Genomic DNA, 26,852 nt, shown 5'->3' with positions numbered 1-26,852 from the left:
AGCCCCCCTGTGTGGGACCTGAAAGGCCAATTTCTTCTACTCATGGGCTTCATCCAACTTGTGAGTAGAAGTGGGCTGCAGACAGTGTGCTATTGTAGAAGGGCATGGTCTACATATGCCTGCATAGAGTGTGTTTGGTGGGAGAGATGATCCACAATGTATAATCAGACAGGGCTGGCATATGTGCTAGAGGGAGCTATGGTCGCACAGCCATCTGCCTGTGTTCTGCAGACACCCAGCCTCTTAAAGTTTGGTCTGGTGTCCTACTCTTCCCAGTCTCCTGTGGCCTAGGCTGATTTCTGGTCTCCAAACTGCAAATTCCAGTCTTACTGCTTGACCTGTAGTTTTTTGCTCGTTTTCACTTCCATATGGGCTTTTGTCACTATACCCATCAAAACTAGTTCAAAACAGACTTCTTAGATTGTCAGGTTGATATCCAAGGATGCTTTCCCCTCTTCATCAGATGGAATCTATTTTTCCTCATTATTCCATTTTTCCAGAACTTTAACCTGTGGTCAAGAAGGAAGCACCAAGTATTCATTAGAAACTAAAATCAACTGCTGCTCCTCCTCTTAACTCTGGCAGAGTTTAAATAACAAACTAGCTTGCCTTGCTTCTGATCAGCAGGATTTGTGCACTTGAACAATCTCAGTGTTTCTCAAAGAGCTCTGTATAGACAAGCTCTGTTATGTGATTAACCACTCTCAGATTGCGGTTGTGAACATCAGACATCCCTGTCACATTTGAATAGGAGTTATTTGCATTATTTGAACCTCTTATCTCTCATTTTTCCAGCCTCGGAATGATTGGAATATCAGTCTGTGACCGAAAACAAAGTGCCTCTGTTTTAATTTTTTGTCTTTTAAAAGTAAACTAAAGAGGATTCTTTCACAGAAGAATCCGGGCCTACTCCTTCTTCTAGTGTTTTTTAATCGTTCTTTTATAATTCTTGGAAAATTGACTATGCTTCCTCCACCTTTGCAAAAAAAAAAAAATCCACTTCTGTGTTTGCTGACTCTATTCCATTCAGAATAAACTGTTTTATGTCTCTTAAGGACAGGTTCATGGTGGTATTGTACAATTCTTATTCATTGATTTCCCTTCACGTGTGACTGAAATGCATTACTCGCTGTTTCTTCAAATATTTGATTTCCTCTGGTAGTAGCCTGTGTGTTTGCTGTACAACCTGCGGTGAAATGCTGGTTTTTTCAGCTGGGAAATGCTGGAGCCTTTGCTGATGCCCTCTGTTCTGGTCAGCTGTTGTGTTCAGCTCTTCTTGTTACACCAGTGTTCTGCAGGAACGTAAGGCTAGGAGAGGACTTCTGGGCCATCACATCTAACCTACAGATAACCATGGGGGATAGGGCCTTTCCTAAACTGTCTTCCATAGCAGATTGGTTATTGCAGATTTTATATTGTATGATGCACATAAAATCTGACAAAAAGGACAGCAAAATAACAGATATGCAGATTGTGTGAGAAACAAATTAATGAGTTTTATTTAAAATAAATTCCATAGATTGTGTTTTGAGTGAACATTATATTTTGAACCATGGAGACTTCGTTTAATATCCTTTTGGGCCCTGATAGAATTAGTCTCAGATTAGTCCACCAAATACATTTGACATGGGGATAAGCCAACTCAACTGGCTTGTCTGTATGCACGTGTAGAATTTTTTGTAACTGTGTACTGGGAGTCTTAAAGCCATGGTGCATTGTGTAGCCATAAAAACCGTGTCCATGTTTACCAGATTGTAACTAATCTTACAGCTCTGGTGATATGATCTTAAAGCTGAAGCAAGCATTCTGAAGTATGAATTCTAGAATATAGAGTTTGTGTCATATAGTGAGAAGTACTGCCACTATTTCTGCCATGGTCCATTGGTTCCATGAAAGCAAGATATTACTATGCTGTCTAAGCATTTTTTTTCAGTGATGATCTAATAGCACTTCATCATGATATCACTGTGACCCTTGGACGTAGCTGGTGGACATAAGTTATCCCTGTTAATTAGGATTTTGATAATTCCATGTAGTACTTCAAGAATGATTAAAGTTTAAATACCATTCTGTACTTTCAATATAATCTCCTCAAACCATTTAATAGCTATTGGCCTAGGACCAAATACATGAAATTCATTGAAAAATCATTAAAATTACAATTTGAGATGGTTATATTTTGTTTTAAGCAGTGCAGTTTGTTTTCTTGCCTCAAGTAAAATTTTTTAACAGTTTTTGCTTTGATTTCTGCGTAAATCAGTTGCTTAAAGTGTTAACCTTTATATTTCCCGAATCTTCTGTGTTAGGTTTGTTGGTTTTTTTTTAGCTGACCTGGCAGTTTCTGTACCATGTTAATATCTTTTCTCCTTTCTGGTATTTTTGTAGATTTCCAGACACGGTAATTGTTACATGTTCCCTGTAAGGACACATAGCAGTAGCATAGTCTGAAGTAGCTTTAGAGTCTTCGACACTTCCAAGTTTTGATAGATTTTTTTTTCCATTTCACTTTTTGACTTTACATGAATATTGTTTCTTTTTGAGAGAAAGGGAACTGCATGAAGGTCAGACTGAGCTAAAATAATTTTGTATTATGTCGCCAGAGAATGGAATAAAGATTTAATTCACGTAAAATCCTATGTATAGATTTCAAAAGAGTAGTATCTTAGAATAAAATAGGTTCAAATTGTGAACTACTCTGGCTTTTAAAGACTGTTTAGAGCTATAACAATTCAGTTGGACCTGGAAAGTAGAAGAGCTAAAAATGGGAAGTTTCAAATTTGTTTGAATACTTTGCTTCTAATAGCTGTAATGGCTCTCTGCCTGTCTTCCACACTGGGGTGACAGGAAGGGGGCACTTGCTGGCAGTGCCGTTCCCTGTGCTCCTTCTCCAGGGAGGAAGCGCAGGCAGCAAATCCAGAGCAAATGCCAACTTTTGGATGGTTATAGTTCAGCAAGGCAAATCTTCTTCCATGTGGCTTTTCCACAGCCACCCTGTGCAGAAAACTGAATCCCATCTCTTCTCTTCTGTGTGGCTGCAGCTTCACTCTCAAACCACCTCTTTCAGCAGTGTACAGTTAAATGTCAGCCCTGGCTTGTGCACCTGCTGGTACCAGCACTGGTTGTAGACATCTCCTGACAGTTCACGTGGTTTCCTTCCGGCATGCGTATCAAGTTCTCTGTATCAACTATACCCTCATGGCTGCTTGCTTTACTGGTAGCTAATCTCAGAAAAATTCACCAGCTAGTGGCCATATTGACCAATATTACCCAAAATGGTCTTTTCTCCTGGTTAAAGCTGAAGTTTAATGAAGCACAAAGGAAAGAAAAACCATATTTTTTTTTCCTGGAACTCTTGAAGCTTATGTACGCCGCTGATAGGCAAGATCTGTGGGGAGCTGCTTCATGGCTTACATGCTTCAAAAATGAAGAACTGGAAGCATTTCCACAGACGACGTTTATGTGAAGAAAGATGAAACTTTCAGCTGGGTATTGCTCTTTATTCCTTTTTCTGGGAATAAAGATGTCTTTAGAGGCGCTGAGGCAGTTCATGAGCTGATCTGAACTGGTCAACTCCCTTTCCTTCAGCGGAGCCGGGGCTGTTGCGATTAGCTGAGGATTTCTGATGCTTAAGAAATGACTCTTCAGAACTGCAGGCAGGGTGTCCGAGGCTTGTGCAATGTGCAGTTTGCCTGCAGCTGTGTTGGGCAGCTGCCGCCCTCCCCAGCCCTCCGCAGTTTTTAACCCTTTGATCAATTTTAACGAAGTTGGATAGAGGCATAGAAATATTTAGAATATAAAGTTCTGATATGTTCTTTGTAAATGGGCGATTGAGGAGAGATGGGTGAGTGCATTTATGTCCCAGCTGACGAAGAGGCAGAAAGAAATTCTGCTTTATCCTTTCCCTGTGATGATGAACACCTGATTGATCAGCACGTGAGTAGCTTTGGTGTAAGCACCAGCGCCTCTTTCTTTTTAATCTTTCTGCAAACTCTGTGTGATAGGTAGCAAATATTGCTACAGTGGTAGCGAGAGTGTTGTTCAGGGTAATTTAGAGATGATGGGAAGACAATGGGGGTGTTTTTAGGAGGAAGGGCTGAGGGATTCCCCTTTTTAAGCCGAGGGAATCCATGGCGTGTTGCATGAGCTGTGATGTGGTGTTAGGGCATTTGGAAGCTGTAGGAGAGATAGCACTCAAGCAAACTGGGGTTTTCTGGTTTTGCAGAACAACAGCTGTATTGCTAATTACAGTCTAGAAACCTCCAACCCAACTTGTTTTCAGGTTGCACTTACAGTTCTCGCATTTTATGTTCTTTAGTTTGTGTGCAAAAAAGGTGTCTTTGGAGGTGGCCAATGCCGTTTGCCTCAGCATTTTCATGTTAGTGCGGTTAATGCTCTCGTGTCATTGGAAACACAGGTTCTCTTGTCCCAGTGTCACGTGAGGTTTACAGAATAATCTGCCTTTCCAGGTGAGATAAAAGACCAGTTAAGCAGCTACTCATAAAAAATCACCATAAAATTACGCCAAATTTATTTTGGTGCTGTATTTTGCCTTTAGTTGGCTATACAGGTTGGAGAGCCAGCCTGTGGGACTCGGTCCTGCTCTGGATGTTGGTTGCCAGTTTCTGTGAAGGAGGTATTTGTGTTCCTCTCCCACCATTTCAAGGCTCCTGCTGCCATTGTGCCAGTCGTGCTCAGGACTAATACTTGTGTACGCTGTATTTGAGCAAGTAGCAGGTAGTATGTATCCGATGATTTCAGAGCTTTAGCCTCCTCTTTGCTCCTAATCCATCTTGTGCTTCTGCTTTGCTTGGCTGAGGGGCATTTCCCAGCCGAGGCCACAGGCGCTCTGCCCCAGGGAGCACCCTGCCAAAGCCACCTGGAGCTCCAGCGCTAGAAACACCGGACTTCTATCCTTAAAGGGAGCTTGAGGGAACTGAGTAACGACAATAACAGAGAAAGGTCTCGAGAAGGTGGTCGTATGGCAGTATCAGCTTTCTAAGCATAGTATTTTATGCCTCCTAACTGCAGTAGAACACCCACTGGAGTCAGAGATGCAGTCGATTTTGATGGATGAATTTCACTGCTTTCTTCTGAATAACTTCAGACATGATAACTGTTGTGTCTCTTTTTAATTAAAACAGCTGGAGCCTTTATTTTTTTTTCTTGTTGAGAAGAGAAACTGACGGGGTCTGCTACTTGACACTACAGTCTAGTTTATTTTCAGTCTCATCTCTGCTAGCACAGGAGGAATCAAATAGTCAGTGGGTCCTTTGTTCACATCCCAGGTTTCTTTCAGCAGCATTTACCCACAAGCTCTCTCTTCTTGTTTAGAAATGTGTTTTCTGCATTTTCCTGGCTGTATTTGAGTCTCGCTTGCTCCGTCGCTAGTCAGCTCTTGGTGTCCTGCCAAGCCCAGAGGTGCACACATGTCCACCAGCTACTGCCTAGTCTGTGAGTGTGCGGGGTGCATCTTGAGAAGAAGCCCAGTGGCTGTGCTGTGAATTTGCCAAATCACAAGTTGATCTTCTTTCACTTCAATTGCTTGAGCTGCAACAGTGTAAGGCGTTGCCAGTTATTGCTATCTGAACTCCTGCCTGTGCTGAACTGCTTGGTACAGTCTTCAGGAAGGGCTGCACTCCAAAGACCACTGTTGTGATGGATTGTGATACAGAGTAAACATTTCCCTGCTTCTGCTGTTGTCTCATGCACTGAGCTCATGTTCAGTCATGTCTGCGTGCCACATGAGACCGGGAAGTCTCCTGCTCGGGCTGTGCCTCCAAGTGCTTCTGGGAATCCTGGTTCTTCCATGTAAAAAAATATTTGCTGTGGGGAGCTGCCAGAGCCAGCGAGCAAGTACCAGGCATCAAGTAGATGAACAGGGCACATTTTCCTCTTCCGCACTCACGGCAGGATGCCTGATGCCATTGCTGCTGGCACAGCCTGATGAAGGAAGGATGATTGTTGACAAAGTCTAATCCCAGCCATCACACCTTTCACACAGCTTTCCCACATTCCTAGACGATGATCTATACACGCATGCGAAAGGGAGAAATGTATAGTGATAGGTGCCAGGCGTACTTCCCCCATCTTTGCCAGCGTTATGGGGAAACGAGTTACATGAGTCAACTTCCCTATAGATGTAGACATGGATCTGGTACAACCAAATCTCTGCTTTGTAGGAGAAAGGCACAGAAAGCTACAGCAATGGTTTTAAATCAATGCATGCGAAAACCTTAAGATACTACCTGAATTACATTTTATGTAACTAATAAGGAGTTGATTAGACAGGTTTTTTCCCTTTAAAACTTATTTAAAATTGAAATTGTAACTCTCATCTGAGTTATAACCATAACTAATGTGACTGGAAAACCGTAAGACAGATTTTTATGCAGTTCACTGTAGTCTTTGTATGAAGCAACATTTCTTGAGTCCAAATTCATTAGCTAATATATGAGAACTAAAGACATGTTTTATTAAGAAAATGATCACTAGAGTCATTCCTTTTCTGCTAGTTTAATGGAAGTCTTATAACTGCAATTTTAACTTACTTGCAAAAAATTTTGTTAAATGTTTTTCTGGATTTCCTATACCTGTGGTGGTGTAGTTTGCTGTCTGGGAGATATGTTGTGAAACATGATTAAATGAGTGCTTTTGTTTCTTTTTAATTAAAGATGCCTGATATTAACTCCGTGTTCTTACATTCTTTCTGCTTCCCCAAAACTGGATATTTTATTCTGACCTTCACTTTTTGCAAATCTATTAAATATGCTTGGTATGAAATATCTGTGTATGCTGTTATGCTACAACTGCATTTATTCCTTTATTTCAACATTTGGTTGAATGCATATTTAATAAACATTTAAGTCTTCAGTTACCATACTGGGTTGGTATAGCAGAGGGGTGACTGCTGACTTACAAAGCCGTTAATCCAGTGGTAAATGTAGGCATACGGCCCTCCATACCCATGTTGCCTTTTGTCCTGTGAACTGCTGCTTCTCTGCAAGCTTTAATTTACCCAGGAAAGTCAAGATGAAATGTGTGCTTTGTTTTTCTATAAAAAATTTTAAAACATGGCAACAGAGGCTATTGTGATTATTTTTATAAATCTGTAATGCAGCTGACATGGTGAAGTGCTGAAATCCTTCCTGGATGAAGTCTGGGACATCTTGTCATTACTGTCATTTTTTTCAAGGTATATATTTTCAATATGAGGAGACAAGTATGGCTGGTACATTTTCTGACTCATCAGCTCTGAGGACAGTCTAACAGACGTGGGGTTTTTCTGACCCGAAGAGCAGGGCAGCAGAGGCAGAAGGCAAAGCCGTCTCTCAGTAGGTCAGACTGTGGTAGCTGCTTATAATCCCTGAGAGTGAGAGAGCGGAGCACTGCATTGCCTTTGCTGCTCCACAGTTTCATGAGATGTTCAAATACCTTTAAGGAAGGAGGTTTTCCTGGAGAGGAATAAGATGCATTTTAAAGGTGGACGGTGTCCTCTTCCTTTTGCAGGACTTGGAGAAGATGGCCACAGGATCAGGGCAGGGCAGGGGGTGGAGGAGTGCTCTGCTGACTGCGGGCTTTGCTGTTTTACACATAAACAGGCAATTAGCATGTTTCCTTTTTTTTTTTAGTAGACATGACTTCGTGACACTACACTAACCGGTTCTTTGTTTAAAACCCCACGTGCAGAAGAGTGCATTGGTCAGTGCTTCTCCTCGTCGGAGCCGTCCCTGGGCTGTGCTGCGGGCTGGCAGGAGACGGCCCCCGGAGAAGCCCTTGCTCCGGCAGCGCTGCAGCCCAGCTCGACTGCAGCCCATCGCACCGTGCTCTGGGCTTCCCTCTTCTTCCCCCATCTCCCTAGTCAAAAGGCTTAATCCATTTTATTTTTAGTTACTAGACTTGCAAATCACTCACAGCTTTCCCTTCCAGTCTTGTATATCCAGCTCTTTCCTTGACATTTCCTTTCGGATATTCCATTGCTTTCTTAAAATAAATCTACCTAAAACCTCTCACATTTCCTGCCCCCACTCTTCTGTAAATCTGCCCTGCCTATTCTATCGTAAACTCATCAGCCTCACTAAAAATAGAAAAAAGAAATTCCTTAGGTTAATCCCAGCATCTCGCTGTGCTTTCGTCAATGCCACTGGAGCCCTGCAAGCCCCAGTCCTTCCCTAGCCCCAGCTCTGAGCATGCTGCCAGCCTCAGGCGAGATTAAGCTGCAGTGCCTAGCTTGGGTCCTGCCTCTGCTTTCACCTCCCGCTCTCCAGCCCCTGACTTGCCCATCTTCTGACTTCTTCCTGCGATGCCACGTCTCTGCTCCGGGAGACCTCATTTCTCTTTCCCCCAGACTTTCGAGACCCAGAGGTTTACTCGCTTCCCAGCGCTATCCTGTGTAAGCACCTCGTCCTCAGTGCTGCAAACAGAACCCGTATCAACAGCGAAAAATCAAGCAGATTGCATTGCATTAGAGTGTTTTAAGAAGAAAACAAAGGCAATTCCCCGAGCAAAAAGAGCTGTTTCCCGTGTCTAATTTGAGCTTCACTAGAGAATTAGAAATATATCATAGTCACGGTTTAAGTAATACTGAAAGGTTTTTTAAAAGGTGTGCTGTGCCTCACTTTTTGAAGCTTATAACTTTAATAGTCTTAGAAATCTCTGTTAAATCATTATTTTTCACTCGGATAAAAAAACATTTCTTCTTAAATAAGTGTCTAGATAGACAGACACTTTTCTGAACAAATAGTGAGATTAGTTGTCTGAATCATAGAGGACTGTATTTCTAATCACAGAATGAAAGCCAAAGTCCTGCTGATTTAGAATGGAGACGACTTCTTTGTCTTCAGAGGAAAAAGTCTGGACATCCTCGATTAATTGCATTATTACTGTCATCCTATAAATTGCAGTTTATTGGTATAGGTGTGTATTCTTTGAAATGAGCCAGAGAAACAGGATGCTAAGGGGAAGAGCTATTTCTCGAAGGCAGAGCTTGCCTATGCCACAGAATACAGAAATTACTTTGGGAATATTGAAATCGTCCTGTCTTCATTTCAAAATCTGTCAGAACCCCATCAGAAAAGCAATATAATTGAGTAGCAAATGTCAGGAATTTATGCATACTCACTTTGTTGGGACCTTAGTTTATTGGGAACCCTAGCAGAGGCTGAAACTGCAGAGTAAGTGTGGGCTCTTACTCTGGAAATACTGTGGAAAAGAAGACTGCAACACCAAAACTGTGTACAGTCTATTACAAAGAAAGAAAAAGGGCTTAAGAAGTTATTGTGGCTTGGTGAAAGCGACCTTATTTGATAGTTCACTTGAGGTCTAGACCAGAATAGGGAATACTATAACTAAAAATATCACTGATACAAAAAATAGGCAGTGTAATTAGAATGCAGTGAGAGGTAAAATGTGTAACTTGCCGTGAAGCCCAACAGTTTAATTAAACCAGGAAATAAAGCATTTGCTGAGATTCTGGAAATTTCAGAAAATCTCCTGTTTCCCGCTCTTTTAATAAGTGAAACAGTTTCCACTTTAGCAGATCAAATCTAGCAAAAAATGAAAAAAACTCCTCTGAATATTTGGCTGGATTAAAAAATAAAAACATCACAGCATTGCTAGTTTGGAGGGGATTTTAATGATGCTTAATGGGACTACTAGTGCATTGTATGCAAAACAGAGCAATTAAGAATGACTGTTGTTACAACTAATCAGACCCTAAAATATGCACCAGGAATTGCTTTTTTCTGCTTTGCAGAAGGCTGCTAGTAAAGTCACGAGAGACTTAGGAAATTTCCATGAAAACTGTGCAACAAAGAAGGCACAGCAGGAGAGAGGATGGCAGGAGGCATAGCATGGAGGAAACTCAAAGACTGAGGCACTGTTTTCAGACAAACACAGTTGATACTGCAATAAATTAAAAAGCATGCGTACAAGCTAGTAATAAAAAAAGTGTAAATGCCTCGTTAAAGAGGATAGTAGTCACGTGTTGAAATTTCTCGATGCTGCGTGTGTTCCAACTTCAAACTGTAAACCTGCAGCTTGAGATCAAAGGAATTCTTCAGAACCAGAATGCCATCACGTGAATGAGCCATGGGTGACTGGCATGTTAGGGGTGTATCTGGGACCTCTGCAAATTGTTCATGGAATGATTTCTAAGATAAATTTGTGGCACAAAGTATCAAGAGCAAGCGTCAATGTTTTCTAGCATGCCTGGGAGAAAATGAATGGTGCGCAGCTGAAACGTTCAGCTCCAGAAAGCAGTGGATGGTACATGGACAATAATCTGCCGCAGTTAAAAGCACAGAGCTTGAGCTTGGTAAGGTCGTTGTCTTGCTTGAGTAGTTGCAGCTGGTACACAGCACACTACACAAGCAGAGTTTCGCTATTGTAACGTGGCCATAGCTGGAGGAAGGGAAGTGTTCGACAGTATTGATATTACATCAGGGGTTTAACAGAGATCTTATTAAATATACCATTTCATTCTTGTTTACAGAAAACTATGCAGATACTTGGAATGGAAGCAGATTGTACCACTGTATTTAATGATGAATTCTTGTCTTCTTTAGCAAGATGTGGAGTTGTGGTTTTATTCTTATTCTATGCTGTGGCAAAAGTTTTAGAAATTCCAGGCAATTTATGAGAAATTCTTGCATGATAGAAATATCTCAACTAATGTCACACAGTAAATCCCCTATGTCTAATCAACTGCAGACCTGAAATGGTAGGGAGTGCATTAGGAATTTAATGATTGTCAACATCATCATCATCATGTATCTTACTACTTTTTGTAGAGATACCCTTTTAAAGACACTCCAGGCCACAGGGTAATAGTGCAGAAAAAATACGTCACTCGTGTTGTTAAATGCAGCAATGGACAAGACTAGAGGATGTTATATCTGTATATACCTCTCCCTAGTAGCTCCTGAAACAAATGCATCAGTGGCTCAGGCAGGATTAGAGAGCAAGGGATCTGGTAGTGCAGTTTCTTCTATTTCGATGTTCAGTTCAAGGCTTTGCTGGGCCATTTATGCAGGGTCTTGTGAGGGTAATGTAGGCAAAGCTCTAAGAAACCTCATGGTCTTCACAGTTTCAGAGCACGTGGTGGGGGGCTACAGTAATTTTCCTTTTTATTGGATACAGATGAGCTTCAGCCCCATCTTTGTACTGCTGAGGAGCTTCTCACTTCAGCTAATGCAACTTCTTATGAATGTTCTTAAAAATTAGGAGGGGTGGGAAATAAATGCAGCTTTCAGATTGAGGAAACAGAAATACTAAGACGAAGAAGATAGTATTTTACCACTGAATACACTATAAATGCAAGTTAAAATACTTCACCTGTTAATCTACTCACATCAATTTGCAGTTTGCTTGTATGTAGCTATTTGATTTGCTTGTGGGTCATCCCAGTGCCTTGGCTCGCAGAGGAGAAAATCCTTTTTCACAAAGGTGGAATGCTTTTTATAGTTTCAAGAGCTGATCAGTCTTATAAAAACATGATGACTTCTCATTAATTCTGATTAGCCATCATACACTGTCTTCTTACAAAATACTGTATCTTTGTGCTTAATCCTTCCTATCAGTAAGGACTTAAGTTTATAAAGTGGGAAAATATTTACTGTAGGAAATTTGGTATTTACACTACTGATCTCTATTTTGATTTAAAAAAAAGGCACTATTCAAGTTCTCCCTCCTGGCTTATGTGCTGTCTTGAGGGTGAAGGAGGTTTATTTTTTCACAATCCATGTGACAGATGAGCATAATTTGTCTGTGCTTGTACCAAACCATACATTTCAGTTTTGCTGTGTGGGAATGTCTCAATTCTATCAAGCATGAGCAAGACATGTAGGATGTAAAATTCAGGTCTTGTGAAGCATCCTGGTAAGTATCTTATCACAGGGACTTCATCCACATGTGTAAGAAGATGTGTGGATTTAATAAACACTGTCAAGTTTAGAAAATAGCCATTTTAGGTTTAAAATGAATGAAAAATATGTATATGTTCATATATGTGAGTAACACCTCCATGTTCTTTGCTGACAATTATCTTTTACATAAGCTATGAAAGACGAGCCTTTGGCAGAATACTTCATTGTAGTTGAGGTTGAAGTCAAACTGATTAGTTAATACCGCCTAGTTACAAATCTTTTTTTCTCAAGCGTTTGGTGCTTTGGCTCATGTAGGCTTGCTGCTGACACCTGCAAGTGTGAGCACTGTATGATAGTTTAAAAGGAACAGAAAATTGAGCCAAGAAGAGCTGCATCTTAGTATGACTGAAGTTTTCAGAGCAATCATAAACTGTGTTACCTGGAGAAAACAAAAGGGTTAGCAGCCACGCTGGCACAGAGGGAATGTGATACACCGAGTGTCCTGGTGTACTTGCTACACACGTTTCCTTAATCGTAGATAGACCACATCACTGATTTTATTTTGTCCTCTTAGTAGCCCAGGTGTCCTATAGTATTTCTTATGTTTGACATAAACTAGAAGAATGTAGAGGCTGATCAGTATAATTCACCTTTGTGGTAAACTATATTTCCCTGGTAAAGGTAAGGTAGGGAGAAAAAAAAAAAGCTACTTCGTTTTTCTGAGACATTGGAGGTTTGTTAAACAATCTGCAGCTGCAGGAGGACCTATAGTTGTTTTGGTTTTGATTTTAATTATGTGAGCTTAGAAAGAACAATTTATTTGAGTACCAGCTATCACTTTCTGAATGTTATCTTCCTGTAAAGCCCTACTGTTCTCTTTGTTGGGATGCTGTGGTAAGGTGGAAACAAACCGTGGCATTTCAGTGGTTTTGGGGGGTCCAGGTGACCCAGGGAGGAGATGGTAGGATCCCTGCACTGATCCATTGATGAACGCAATTGTAACCTGCTGCACTTTGCCAGAATGATCTATTTAAATGTTCTGGGGAACTTTAGGTTTGTTTTTGTTTTTTTTTTCTTCTGATGTCCTTTTTCTTAGACTATGTAATGTGTCATTTATCTGATAAAAAGAAAAGAGGCGCTAATTTATTTGTGAAACAGTTTTCCTTCTTTTTAACATTTACTACCTACCTCTCTACACGGTATACCCATCACAGAACATAGTTTTCTAGTCCAAGTGCTATTGTACCGTTCCTTTTCAACGCATATTTAGGATGTAATCTGCAAGACTTCTGATTTTGTGGAGGTGATACCTTGCTTAGAAACCAGTAGTTTTTAAGAAGCAAGCCAAAACAGTTAAACTTTAAAAAAAAATTGTAGTTTCATCACAGTACTTCATATTTTTTAATAAAAACATGCATTGAGAATATTCTTAGCAATTTCACTTGCGAAGACTGGAGTTGTTTGATGTTCTTGGGTCAGAATAGCTGTATTTTTAATAACAGGTAGATAAATATTTATCACTTTCAGATTAAGATAATGAAATTAAATTTTCCTTTGTAGACTTTGTTTTTTATTTCAAAGAACTTCCTTCGTAGCTTGTATATGTTTGGGGTTTTTTTCTTAACTTGCCCATTTAATTTCAGTAGAACACACAAGTGACTCTGCTGACAGAAATCTGTGAGACTGGAAAAGCCGATACAACATCTCCGGGACTGGAAAGACCGAAGCTCAGTAGGGCTTTTTAATTTCCCGAACTTTAATGGACAGATGCAATGACGGGCTAGGAGGGGGCCATAAGTGTGTCAAACGTCTCCCCCACAAGTGAGCTGAGACCTTCTCAGAGCAGGAGAGATCAGCCAGGGTTACAGTCCCTTGGAGCTTAACGTGGCATCTCTGATTGCTGACCCAAGTCCCCCTTAGGACAGCAGCGGCATCTTGATTTTTGACTGGGAGGAGGCAGGACATGCTGCTTCCCTGTCTCCAACATCTCCTGCCAAATCTGCTTTCACAGCCTTGGCATGGTGGGCTGGAGACTGGGTTTCAGTGCTTTGTATGTTGTGATGCAACAGACAGACCTGTATTTGCTGCTTAAACTACGGTGCCATCGGGACAATGCTACAGGGCTGACCGCTCTATGCTTTATACCCAGCAGCTTTTCTCCTTTAGAGCCACCTCTTCTAACCAGGCCACTGACACATTTGTGGGTATTTTGGGTCTAAAATTTTTCTAACTTCAACCTTGATTGCTATTTTATGATCTTAATTTTACTTCTCTGGCCATCTGGCTGGTTTGAAAAGCAAAGGAGGCTAATCCTGTACTGTCGTGATTTAGGAGAAGAGAAGGGGATCCAGTGTGATGAGTGCAGGGGGTTATCTTGAAAATAATGGGGTTTGACAACCTTTCTGTTTACAGTCAGCAGATCAACATTTAGAAAATTCAGGATCACAGAATCACAGAATGTTCGGGGTTGGAAGGGACCTCTGTGGGTCATCTAGTCCAACCCCCCTGCCGAAGCAGGGTCACCTACAGCAGGCTGCACAGGACGTCGTCCAGGCAGGTTTTGAATATTTCCAGAGAAGGAGACTCCACAACCTCCCTGGGCAGCCTGTTCCAGTGCTCCGTCACCCTCAGAGTGAAGAAGTTCTTCCTCATGTTCAGCTGGAACTTCCTGTGCTTCAGTTTGTGCCCATTGCCCCTTGTGCTGTCGCTGGGCACCACTGAAAAGAGTCTGGCCCCGTCCTCTTGACACCCACCCTTAAGATATTTGTAGGCTTTGATAAGGTCCCCTCTCAGCCTTTTCTTCTCCAGGCTAAATAAGCCCAGCTCCCTCAACCTTTCCTCATAGGAGAGATGCTCCAGTCCCCTCATCATCCTCGTAGCCCTCCGCTGGATGCTCTCCAGTAGCTCCTCATCTTTCTTGAAGTGGGGAGCCCAGAACTGGACAGAGTACTCCAGATGGGGCCTCCCTAGGGCAGAGTAGAGGGGAATGAGAACCTCCCTCGTCCTGCTGGCCACACTGTTCTGAATGCACCCCAGGATCCCATTCGCCTTCTTGGCAACCAGGGCACACTGCTGGCTCATGATTAACCTGTCATCCACATCCACTATCCTGCCATACACCTTTAAACCACTTGTTTGCGCTTCCTTTATTATGAAATATTGGAAAATCCAACGTGGTTTCTTCAGATTTTGAGTATTCCTTGTATACACTGCCTTCAGTTATGGGCACTGCTGGCATGTCGTTTTGAGAAAGAAATCTTGAGTTGATTTTCATTGTGTTGAGAGAAAAAGAATAGTGAGAGTCAGGTCTGTTTGTAAACTCCATCCATTTCAGCTAGGAAATGAAATAAGTTTTGACAGTGATACTGATATTATTTCTCCTCAGCACAGAAGTGTGTGTTGTAATGTACGCTTTATCGCTTGTGATAGTCTCCTCATTGGTTTTGCTTTTCTATTTTTAATAGTTTTGGGGGCTTTATTTTTGCTCGAACATAATTAGCATTACACTGTACAGAGAACACTATTTATTCTTGGTCTGTTTGCTCTTCCATGGTCACAGGTTTGATGTCTCAAATGTATTCATTTATGAATAGAATCAATCAAATAAATAAAGGGCAACAAATTGTATCTGTTCAGATCTGCCAGGGCAGAGATGGTTTCAAAATTTATCTGAGAACCTATCTTTCTTACTGAGCTACAACAGCAAAATGAATGGCCTGGTGTTTGCCTTGTTTTAAAAAGCAGTGTATACATTCAGCAGCCGATTGTATTTCAGATTCCAGGGTACAGATTGTTGCTTTTCATTTCTCTGATAAAAAGCAAAATAATATTGCAGAGCCCCTCAATTCTTGAAATGGGTAAACATTTCTCATAAAAATGCAGCAGCTCATTTTCAGTTAATTGTAATAAATTAACTATGACAAAGCAACAGTAATTCTCATGAAAATTTGATTTGGGTGTGCTGAAAGCGGGCGCGCATTACATACTGCAGACCACCACAATGACAGCAGCGTACGTCTCAGAAATCCATCAGTTATTGTGTGTTACGGTTTTCAGGCACCTACAGTATGGCCCTGAAATGTGCTTCTTTTGTGCAGCACCACAACAGCCCGCTCCTTCCTCACCTGGGCTCTCTCCCTACAGCCCAGTCCTTCCCCCCGAAAAAACAAGCAGTGCTCCCAACAGCAGAACCCACACCTGAAATAATAGGTTGCCTTTGGTGAAGGGAGAGATGAGTGAATGGAAACACCGGCTTTTCATCCATTGAGGGGTGGTGGAGACCAGTGCAAAAAATGCTCAAACATATGGATATTTAGTACTAAAAACAATATTTTAAATCATGTTTTAGGACTTCGCCCAAAAAGAACTCTGCGCTTGGTGCTATGGACGGCAGAAGAGCAGGGAGGAATAGGTGCTGAGCAATACTATCAGTTGCACAAGGTGAGTGATGTATTCAGGTGATTTGCTTGACAGCACTTTTCTCCCTAGTCTTGGACTTCCATTTTATTTTTGTCAAAATGTTCAGCTTAATAACCAACCAAAATTAGTGATTCCGGTTCTGCCTGAAAATATATTTTCTGGTTTTAATCATAAATCTAAACTTCATTTTACATTTAACAGAAAGTGAAGTGACCATGCATATACATATTCTGCTTGATCTGTGATATTCTGTCACAAAACTGTTCTGAAACAGATATTTCATGATGATATCTGCCATGGCTTTCAAACAGTGCTGATTTTCTGAGAATGAATGACGAATGGTCCACATATGTTGGCAATATAAATAAATTTTGTTTGCCTAATATATTTCTGCTTCGTGGCATTTTCCCATAATATTTGACAATGTAAGACGAAATAATACAAAGAAAAATCTTTGCTAGCTTATCTTAATAGTGTGTAATCTAAAATATTCTTTGCCAGTTATGAGGTTTTTTTGGATCTGGAGCATTTTAAATGGTTGATTTCTGATGATGCAAGGATCACACAAACTCTATGACTGGTTATAAGGATAAAAATATTGTGTATTGTCACATCTGTCTCTCCTGCCAAAACCTGCCTTTTCAAAGTACATCATGACATAAAGAGCAGTTGCATAAAACTGTTTTGGAGATAAGTCTTTGAATGTATTTGGGTTTTTTTTCCCCAGAAAAATTATGCTGTACCTATATAACTAAGCTAAAATAGTTATCTTTTAGTCTTTTCCCTAATTTAGCAGTATTACTCTCAGCAATGGTTAATATATCCAAGGCAGAGACAAAATGAATGCAAATGTCTTTAGGAAGTCACCTGCTGTACAATAGTATGAAAGCAGATTTACAAGCAATTCCTGAGAGTATGTTTTTAATGGTAAGCAACCTGTCAGAACAAGTAAATGGAAATTTCACTTTGAATCATTGCGATGAACAAAACTAAATCAATTTGCATCTGCAATAGAGTTATCAGAGATAGTGTTACAGTGGTTATGGTTTTCTGACTAATTGAAGAACAGTCAATTTTTTCCCACTAACTTGTTTAATATTACTAAAAAGTGTATTTATCTACCCATATATGATGTAGTTGCTCCTTATATCTGCAGATTATAGGGACAGCTCCACTCTTCCATTTGGAAGAGGTACCCAGGAGGTTGCCTTCTCAGTTTCAGGGAGGTGACAGGTTGCAGTTTAGTATGTGTTAAGGACTCTGGATTTACCACTGGTACTCTGGTGTTCAGCAGGATTAAATCAGAATGAATTATTCTGGAATACGTAGCACAGGAAAGAGATGCTTCTCAGATACAGAAACGCATTTTGGAGGGGCTGGAGGGGTGCTCTGTGCCTAGCGTACACCACTCATGAGAATTGTATCGTCACCTCTGTATATTTCCATGTCAGAAAAGAAGATCCATCCTATGGTGTGGTTGTCAGCAACACATGAAATTGTCTCATGTACGTCTCATCTTTTACCAAAATGTCTGCATTTCACTGTTGTCTCGAGGATTTCTATTCAAATGTAATATAAAAAAGCAGGCTGAAGGATCAAATAAGGAAATACAAAGCAGGCTGGGTGTTGTTTGAAAGATATTTGGTTACTTTGCTTTTAAAAAAATTGAGACAAAGATGTGTCTCAATTTTTGCTCTGCTGATGCAGTTCCATCTGGATGTTGTGTTCTGCAAAGAAAGCCCAGTCTAACTTCACAAGAATTTGTAATTTTCGTGGAGAATTTAAGCAGAAATGACATCCGTCTGTTGTTTGTTGTTCTTCTTTCCCCTCTGCCATGTGATCTGGCATAATTACAAATTGGTGCAACTATAGGACATCACATTACTCATAGTAACAAAATAAAGCAGATTAATACTGTACATTAAGTTAGCATGAAAAATAACCTTTTAATGATTTACTTGCACAAATTTCTGACAATTACGGTAGTATGGCATAAACATTGCTTGCTGATGGTAATGAGTACAAGTTAACTAAGAGTGGTATTTAAAGATGCATTGTTAAATGAAAGATGGCCTGTATGACTCATCTACATAGCTAGGCTTATTATGACTTTAGTTCACTACAAACAAGTAGAAATATGAATGCAGTAATTCAGCACAGACAGACACGGATTTCCTTGACATTGTAAATTACCTCCTTATGTCAGTGGAAATGTGACAAGGGAGGAGAAATGAAGACAATATAGTACTGGACAAGTACAAATACTCTTACTTTCATAGCTTATTTATTTTTTCTTTAAGTTTAATTTCAGGTCTTTCTTCCTCATCCATCATTGTAGGTTGCCACTGCTACAAAGTGGATAAATTACTGCAGAAATAAGTGAGATAGCAGCAGCGTAGTGGTTTTACTGTGGTGCCAATAATTAACTCATATCCCTGCATAATAGCATTATTTATATCACTCAAGTATTTCTGTAGAGCCAGTATTATAGTTTCTGATTATTAAAACTACCTATAGGATATATTGGCTGTTCAGAGCATGTAAGAGAATCTAAGATCTGCCATGCTGGATTGACCAAAAGCTCAGTCGAGTGTTGTCTCCTGTTTCTGGTAACATTCAGTAACTAGATGCTTGGGGAAAGCACGTTTGCCCAATGCAGTCAGAATAAGCTCAGACACATAGATTACTCATGCAACACTGTTTTTGTTTTATCACATATTTTTCTGGAGAGCGTCTCATGGTCCTCATCTGTTGTTGAAGAAGTTCTTCCTCGTGTTCAGACGGAACTTCCTAAGCTTCAGTTTGTGCCCATTGCCCCTTGTCCTGTTGCTGGGCACCACTGAAAAGAGTCTGGCCCCATCCTACTGACACCCACCCTTAAGATATTTATAGGCATTTATGAGGTCCCCTCTCGGCCTTCTATTCTCTTCTCTTGCAGTTATTCAGTACAGATTCTCCTATAACCTTTAACAACAGTACTTGAGTGCCCCCCAGGAATTTATTCAAGTTTTTTGTATGTTTACTCTTAGGAGAGAAAGAAGTATACATAATGAACTATCTATCTTCCTTTCATTGCTTGGACTACTTTCTGTGCAAGATCTGTGTACCATGAAGACAAGGTTACAGTTATTTACCCAGCTGAATTAAGGGACTATGAATGGCTGATAATGTTTATTTTGGAATAGAAGTATTGCATACAATCTCCTGGGAAAGCAAATACATTTTGTAATTAGAAGACTGAGAGATCCTAGGCCATATTCAAATTTACTTTGGTAACTCTGTTGTGATCACTGAAGGCATTAATCTGTTATGAATTTAATTCAAACCGCATTAGAGAAAGCATTCTTAAAATATTTCTGCATGCTTTTATTCCTATCTTAATGATGTTTACAGTACTTACCTAAATTTCTGGTGCAAATGCCATACACCATTTTAACTTTTTAGGAAAGGTTTAACTTTACGCAAAACATCGATCACCAGTGTTAACTATGGTTTCCTTTTTGTCTTTATTACCAAGCAGATTTGATGTTTTCCCCAGACCGGGTCTGCATGAGAACAGGACCTTCTGAAATGCTGGTATCTCATTGCTAATTTAAGTACTTTTTGTTGGTGCTCACGTGAGATTTCAACTGTGATTTGCTAATGGGTTACTTTCACAGAATCACAGAATCACAGAATAGTAGGGGTTGGAAGGGACCTCTTTGGGTCATCTAGTCCAACCCTCCTGCCGAAGCAGGGTCACCTACAGCAGGCTGCACAGGACCTTGTCCAGGCAGGTCTTTGAATATCTCCAGAGAAGGAGACTCCACAACCTCCCTGGGCAGCCTGTTCCAGTGCTCCGTCAGCCTCAGAGTGAAGAAGTTCTTCCTCATGTTCAGATGGAACTTCCTGTGCTTCAGTTTGTGCCCATTGCCCCTTGTCATGTCTCTGGGCACTACTGAAAAGAGCTTGGCCCCATCCTCCTGACACCTACCCTTCAGATATTTGTAAGTATACATTAAGACCCCTCGCCGCCTTCTCTTCTTCAGGCTAAACAAGCCCAGCTGCCTCAGCCTCTCCTTGTAGAGAGATGTTCCAGTCCCCTCACCATCCTCGTAGCCCTCCGCTGGACTCTCTCCAGTAGCTCCTCATCTTTCTTGAAGTGGGGAGCCCAGAACTGCACACAGTACTCCAGATGGGGCCTCCCTAGGGCAGTGTAGAGGGGAAGGAGAACCTCCCTCGACCTGCTGGCCACACTCCTCCTAATGCATCCCAGGATCCCATTGGCCTTCTTGGCGACCAGGACACACTGCTGGCTCATGGTTAACCTGTCGTCCACCAGGACACCCAGGTCCCTCTCCACAGAGCTGCTCTCCAGCAGGTCCACCCCAAGCCTGTACTGGTGCATGAGGTTGTTCCTCCCCAGGTGCAGGACCCTGCACTTGCCCTTGTTGAACCTCATCAGGTTCCTCTCTGCCCAGCTTTCCAGCCTATCCAGGTCACGCTGAATGGCAGCACAGCCTTCTGGTGTATCTACCACACCTCCCAGTTTTGTGTCATCAGCAAACTTGCTGAGGGTACATTCTAACTCTTCATCCAGGTCGTTGATGAAGAAGTTAAACAAGACTGGGCCCAGTACTGACCCCTGAGGGACACCACTAGTTACTGGCCTCCAACTAGACTCAGCGCCGCTGATGACAACCCTCTGAGTTCTGCCATTCAGCCAGTTCTCAATCCACTTCACCGACCACTCATCCAGCCCATACTTCCTGAGCTTCCCTAGGAGGATATTATGGGAGACTGTGTCAAAAGCCTTGCTGAAGTCTAGGTAGACAACATCCACGGCTCTCCCTTCATCTACCCAGCCAGTCATGTCTTCGTAGAAAGCTGTCAGATTGGTCAGGCATGATTTCCCCTTGGTGAATCCATGCTGACTACTCCTGATAACCTTCTTTTCCTCCACTTGCTTGATGATGGCCTCCAGGATAAGCTGCTCCATCACCTTTCCCGGGATGGAGATGAGGCTGACCGGCCTGTAGTTCCCTGGGTCCTCCTTCTTGCCCTTTTTGAAGATTGGAGTGACATTGTCCTTTCTCCAGTCCTCGGGCACCTCTCCTGTCCTCCAGGACCTCTCAAAGATGATGGAGAGTGGCTCAGCAATGACATCCGCCAGCTCCCTCAGCACTCGTGGGTGCATTCCATCGGGGCCCATGGATTTGTGGACGTTCAGATCACTTAAGCGATCCCTCACACAGTCCTCCTCGACCAAGGGAAAGTCGTCCTCTTTGTAGGCTTCTTCTCTTACCTTCGGGGCCTGGGATTCCTGAGGGCCAGTCTTAGCACTGAAGACTGAAGCAAAGAAGGCATTCAGTAGCTCTGCCTTCTCCGCATCCTCCGTCACCAGGACACCCGCCTCATTCAGCAGCAACCCCACATTGTCCCTAGCCTTCCTTTTGCTGCTGATGTAGTTGAAGAAGCCCTTCTTGTTGTTTTTGACATCCCTTGCCAGCTTCAATTCCAGGTGCGCTTTGGCCTTCCTCGTCGCATCCCTGCACGCTCTGACCACATTCCTGTACTCTTCCCAAGTGGCCTGCCCCTCTTTCCACATTCTATGGACCTTTCTCTTCCACCTGATCTCCGCTAGAAGCTCTTTGTTTAACCATGCAGGTCTCCTGCCTCCTTTGCTCGATTTCTTTCTCAGGGGGATGCATTGCTCCTGTGCATGGAGGAAGTGACGTTTAAAGAGTGACCAACACTCTTGGACCCCCCTGCCTTCGAGAGCCCTGGCCCACGGGATTCCTCCCAGTAGCTCCTTGAAGAGGGCAAAGTCATCCCTCCTGAGGTCCAAGGTATTGATCCTGCTTTCTCTAAGAAGAAAATATCCAAAAAATTTGTTGTCACTTTCAGGTGAAGTGATTCTTCCCCAGAAAACATTGGCTCCTCAAAAAGATTTTTCAGAAAGTGCAGGTATTTCAGCATTCTGTTTATTTCCCAAGGTGCCAACTACTCTGGTGAAACGTGAGACATGGATTTGTGTGTGATTTGAACTAGACACATCAAGGACATTAATGCGGATTCTTTTATCCCAGCGAAATATGTTGACCATTTTCCTGTTGACTGTTCTCAGGAAATATTCTCTGTAAGCAAAAGTTCGGTAAAATTATTGCTGGCTGTTTTAACCACTGCTGTCCTGTTGATACCTTTCATTGAGAAATGAAAGAAATGCATAAAAAGAGAAATGTTCGGTTACAAAACTACAAAACGAAAATGATTGCACTGTATTCTCCAGAATCACCGTTAACCAGAAGTACTCTTGATTGTGTTAAGCAGAGTAAAGCTGGCATACTTACACAATCATATTTTACACCAGTTCTAGGTCAGTAGGCATTCGTAATTCTTAATATTGAGGCATCACAGTTCTAGTGAAATCAAAGAGGTTGATTCCTTACCCTGCCTGAAACAGGGAAGACCAGAATCAGCCCTGGCAATGTGTCTCATGGCCGCCTAGTCTTCATTTCATGTGGGCAAATTTCATACACGTCTAGTGTTAACAGATCTTTTGTCTTTGTACCTTTCTTCCCTGTTTTTTCCCTCATGCAAGTAGCAGAGCTGCTGTCTGAAACATTGCGAACTGGTGGAGACATGTTCTGAGGAAGGCTGCTCTGCTTTCCTACTCCAGGGGGATGCATCTGATAACGGTTCCTTGGTGCTTTGGGATGTTCTGCTGTAAGAAAACTGAGCTTCTTCTGTCCAAACTCCCCGCAGCTGTGCAAGGCACAGAAAATTGTTGCTTCTTGTTGACTCATCGTGATAAGCTTCCTCCTCATTGACTTCTTTTCATTTTAACATTGCACCACTTACCCAGATGAGAACCTAAAAGCATTCTGCGTAAAACCAGGAAATATTAACAATGTGTGTGCTGTGATAATTTCTAAGGTATAGCAAATTTATTGTTATCAATCTGTTACTGAAAGTTACAAAAGTACTCGCTTATTGAAAGCAGTAAAAGTTGTCTTTGCTTGAAAGATGTAAACCACAGTTTTTCATTTTGGCAGTGTTGCCTGTTTTCAAACAAAAACCTACAACCTTTCAAAAAGGGACAGCAGTGGCACGGAGTCATTCAGAGTCATAGCCAGTGTTTTGATAACCTTGTATTTGAGCACTAAAGGGGCTTAAGTTACGGAATGGTTTCCAGAAAGAGCACTTTTCTTTGATATGCCTCTTTGTCAAAGGACAAACCTCCCAAGACAAGGCTGCAGGTAATCTGATGCATACCTTTCATAGCCTGCTGCTGTCTTCAGAGCTGTCTGCTGTTTCTTGTCTGTCATCCCAGAGAACTTACAATGCTCAGTGGTCATCTCTGTAAGTGCTGGCAAGTGGCTGCAGAGGAAACAGTAGTGGTATTGTACAAGGCAAGACATGCTAGTGGCATGTTTTTATTGAGTGAAATGCTAAGAAGTACATGACCAAATCCTGCTCCAGGGCTATTGAAGTTACTGGGACTTTTGTCACTGCCTTCTCTGAGGTCAGAACTCTGATAGAGAACAAGCCATAAAATCTATGGACTTTTTTACAGACTGCTTTCCCAAAAAATGTGGCAGAAAAATGTTTCATCATTTAACAAAAGTATGATATTCATACCTTGTCATCTATCAAAAATTCTCCCATACAATGATGGGAGAATTTACAGAAATTTGTAACTCACAGTGTTCCTGATTCACCCTGTCTTCATTCAAAACGAGTGTGAGCAGTATCATCATGCTTATGGCTGGTGGTTATTGTGCCTTGATGCTGGCACACCTCTGCTTCCTAACAGCTGTTCTGGTGTTTTTTCTGCAGTTTCCATTTATGCTGTTTTGCTTCATTAAATAACCCTGATCTTAAACAGCAACTCAAAATTACACTATACCATGTTTATATATTCTTAAGTACTTAGAGGATATGATTTATTTTATTTTTTTCTTTTCCAGCTGTCACATCCACTTAGGTGTTTCTGTTGTTTTTTCTTGTCTTTCCTGTAGTCCTAGTTGCCAGCCTAAGACAGCTGGGTGTTGATTTAAACACACTTTTAGTACTGCAAGTGGGGTGACTGTAATTTCACCGTAAGTTCTGCAAAATGGTAGTCGCCGTGCTGTGCTTGGATCCAAACTGCTCTGAGTCAGACATTGGAATATAAGAATACAAGTGTTGGTGTTTCCTAAAGTTAAGTGTAAATCAATAACAGAAAGCTGAAAATGCACTGTTGGATTAACTGATGTCCCTTGTTACTGGAACAAATTAACCATTAGTCAAGGACAGTGTTTTGCCACTACGGACTTTAGTATTTTCCCTGTAAAGTGGTAATTTTTCTCAGTGGAATGAAAAAGAAAACAAGTAAATGAGCTACTGGAAATGTCGTAGCACTCTATTTTAAATAGCCCCAAATTACTGAAGGCTTTTAGGACAGCTTTTCTCTCCTTTATCTTTCAGGTATCTCACTGCTTTAGCTCAGTAAGAGGAATTGTGATCAGTGACTCAGTAGATTAGTCATGAGATGTTGGAGCCTACTTTAACATTTGGTAAGATTTAACAATTGGGGTTTTGACTAAAGAAGTAGCTCCCGGTATGCCTGGGATTGCTTGTGTCTACTTGAAATGGGATGTGTTTCCTACTGATAGAAGTACAGGTCATGCGTATGACAAGGGTTTCCTTTAATTGGAAAGATTTGACTGTAATTTCATGTTTTCAAGTGTTTGCCTTAGAGATGAGAAGCACTTACATTTTTAGTTTTGGTTAACAGAGAGAAAAATAGATTGTTTATAGAGAAAACAGAAATAAAAGGAACTAAAATAAAAAAAAATGAAAAATAGGAGAAGTATTGGCAAGGATCATGCTAATTTGCATATTCAATGAAAGTAGCAAGCTATAGCAAGCCAGTTTTCCCATGCAGTAGTTACCGTAATGTTTCATTTAAAAATTCTGCCAAAGAGCTGAACATGATAAGATAAAGAGAGGTGACCTCTTCTGTGACCGAGTCATAGGAAGATACAGGATGAAAGTCTGTTTTGATGTTCGGAGAATTGGGCAGCAGGTTACTCCAACAAGATTTAATTTTCTGGTATGTGCTAAGAGAAGTGGCACAGTATCAAGATACAGCAAATGGGATTACTTTCTGAAGAAACTGCGTACTGAAAAAAATTGTGTACTGAGTTTAAAATGCTTATTTAAATGATACGTTCAGTATGGGGAAAAATGAAGGAAACAGCTGAGCCTGCAGTTGTTTTATGAACTCTTACTGGTTTGTTGTTCTGTTCCCTCACGGGAGCAATGTGCGGTCTTACCCTGCTTTGCTGAGTGGCGCCATAGAGGGCAAAGGACAGCAGAGTATCTTCCCTGTAGGTTATTTTCCGGTGCGTATTTCTTTCTCTGTAAGTAGAAACACCAATATTGGTACAAAAATGGGTGTGGTGAAACCAACTTAACTGCCTTTTTTTTAAGATTGCAACTTTCAAACTCAACAGTGAGTAGTTTTATAATTAATCCTATCTTCTAAAAGCTTTCTCAAGGACACATGGTACTTTAAGTATGTGTGACCTGTTTTGGTTTTGTCCCCCAATAAGTCTAGTTTCTCTTCCCAGGGCATCCTGTTTTCGTGCCACTCCAGCACGTTCTCAGAACTGAACAGCTTTCTTACAGAGCAAGAATATAGTGTGATGTATTGTGGGTGGTTTGTTTTCTCAGTTTCATATTAAAAACACATGCAAACATTTATATGAGAAAACACAACTGAAGACTGCAGTAATGCTGCTATACTAGCAGTTCATTAAGTTTTGGAACTATGGAATTCTGTTCTTTGGAGTGGTAGGTGAGATTTCTTCTCAACATCCATGCTGTACCCATGCTCGCTCTTCTCCTCATCTCGCTGCCCTGAATAGTCCCTTCCACTCTCCTTATCGCTCCTACTCATTGCAGCTTCTCTAAAAATGAGCAGAAGTCCTGCTTCAAAGATTCAGTTGACGAGGCTGTTTCTGAGTGATTTCTATCATGGTATTTCTGCAGGGCTCACTATAAGTTAGCTTTCGTTGGCAATTCACCAGCACACCAAAATGTGAATTGTCTTCCCTACATCTTGCTCCTTGGGCTAGTGAGATAAAGAAGATTTACATTTTGAGACATTCTTTCTGTTATACCTGTGACTTTGGAGCATCTTTGGTCGCTTTTACCATGCAGTGTGCTTTTCTTGACCTGCTTCTCCCCCATTGTGTTCAAAGGGTCCATGAATCACGATTTCATGTTGAGGTTCATAACCTGTAATACTGCATTTGATGATAGGCCTAGACACCACATGTATCCTAATTCTTTGCATTTAAACTTTTATAAACTGAAGAATTTTTTCATTGTATCAAAATAGCGATTGCCAATTTGGTGACACCATTGGTTATTTCCACCTTGATTTCCAATAGTTGGGCAGGTAGATTGGTTATTTTAAGGTATTATAACATTTGCAGTTCATCATATTGAAAGATTTTATTTTTTTATTTTTAACTGCTGGATTTATTTCTAAGTTAGAAGTGAATACCTCTGCTATGTTAGAACTTGTTCCCTCAAAACAGA

The 26,852-nt window shown here is 41.2% G+C and overlaps 1 protein-coding gene across 5 annotated transcripts in view; it reads left to right on the top strand.

Moving 5' to 3' along the window:
- Window positions 1-26,852, top strand: part of CPQ (carboxypeptidase Q) — a 171,690-nt gene that overhangs the window by 110,429 nt on the left and 34,409 nt on the right. For all 5 annotated transcript variants that reach the window (XM_075415821.1, XM_075415818.1, XM_075415820.1 and 2 more), the window contains one exon: window positions 16,210-16,301. In XM_075415821.1, coding sequence (XP_075271936.1) covers window positions 16,210-16,301 — 92 coding nt within the window. The remainder of the gene's footprint in view (window positions 1-16,209; window positions 16,302-26,852) is intronic.

This window comes from Opisthocomus hoazin, chromosome 3 (genome assembly GCF_030867145.1).
Source record: "Opisthocomus hoazin isolate bOpiHoa1 chromosome 3, bOpiHoa1.hap1, whole genome shotgun sequence".
Taxonomy (NCBI): domain Eukaryota; kingdom Metazoa; phylum Chordata; class Aves; order Opisthocomiformes; family Opisthocomidae; genus Opisthocomus; species Opisthocomus hoazin.
Note: the sequence above shows the minus strand (reverse complement) of the source record. Positions and strands in the feature narration are given on the sequence as shown.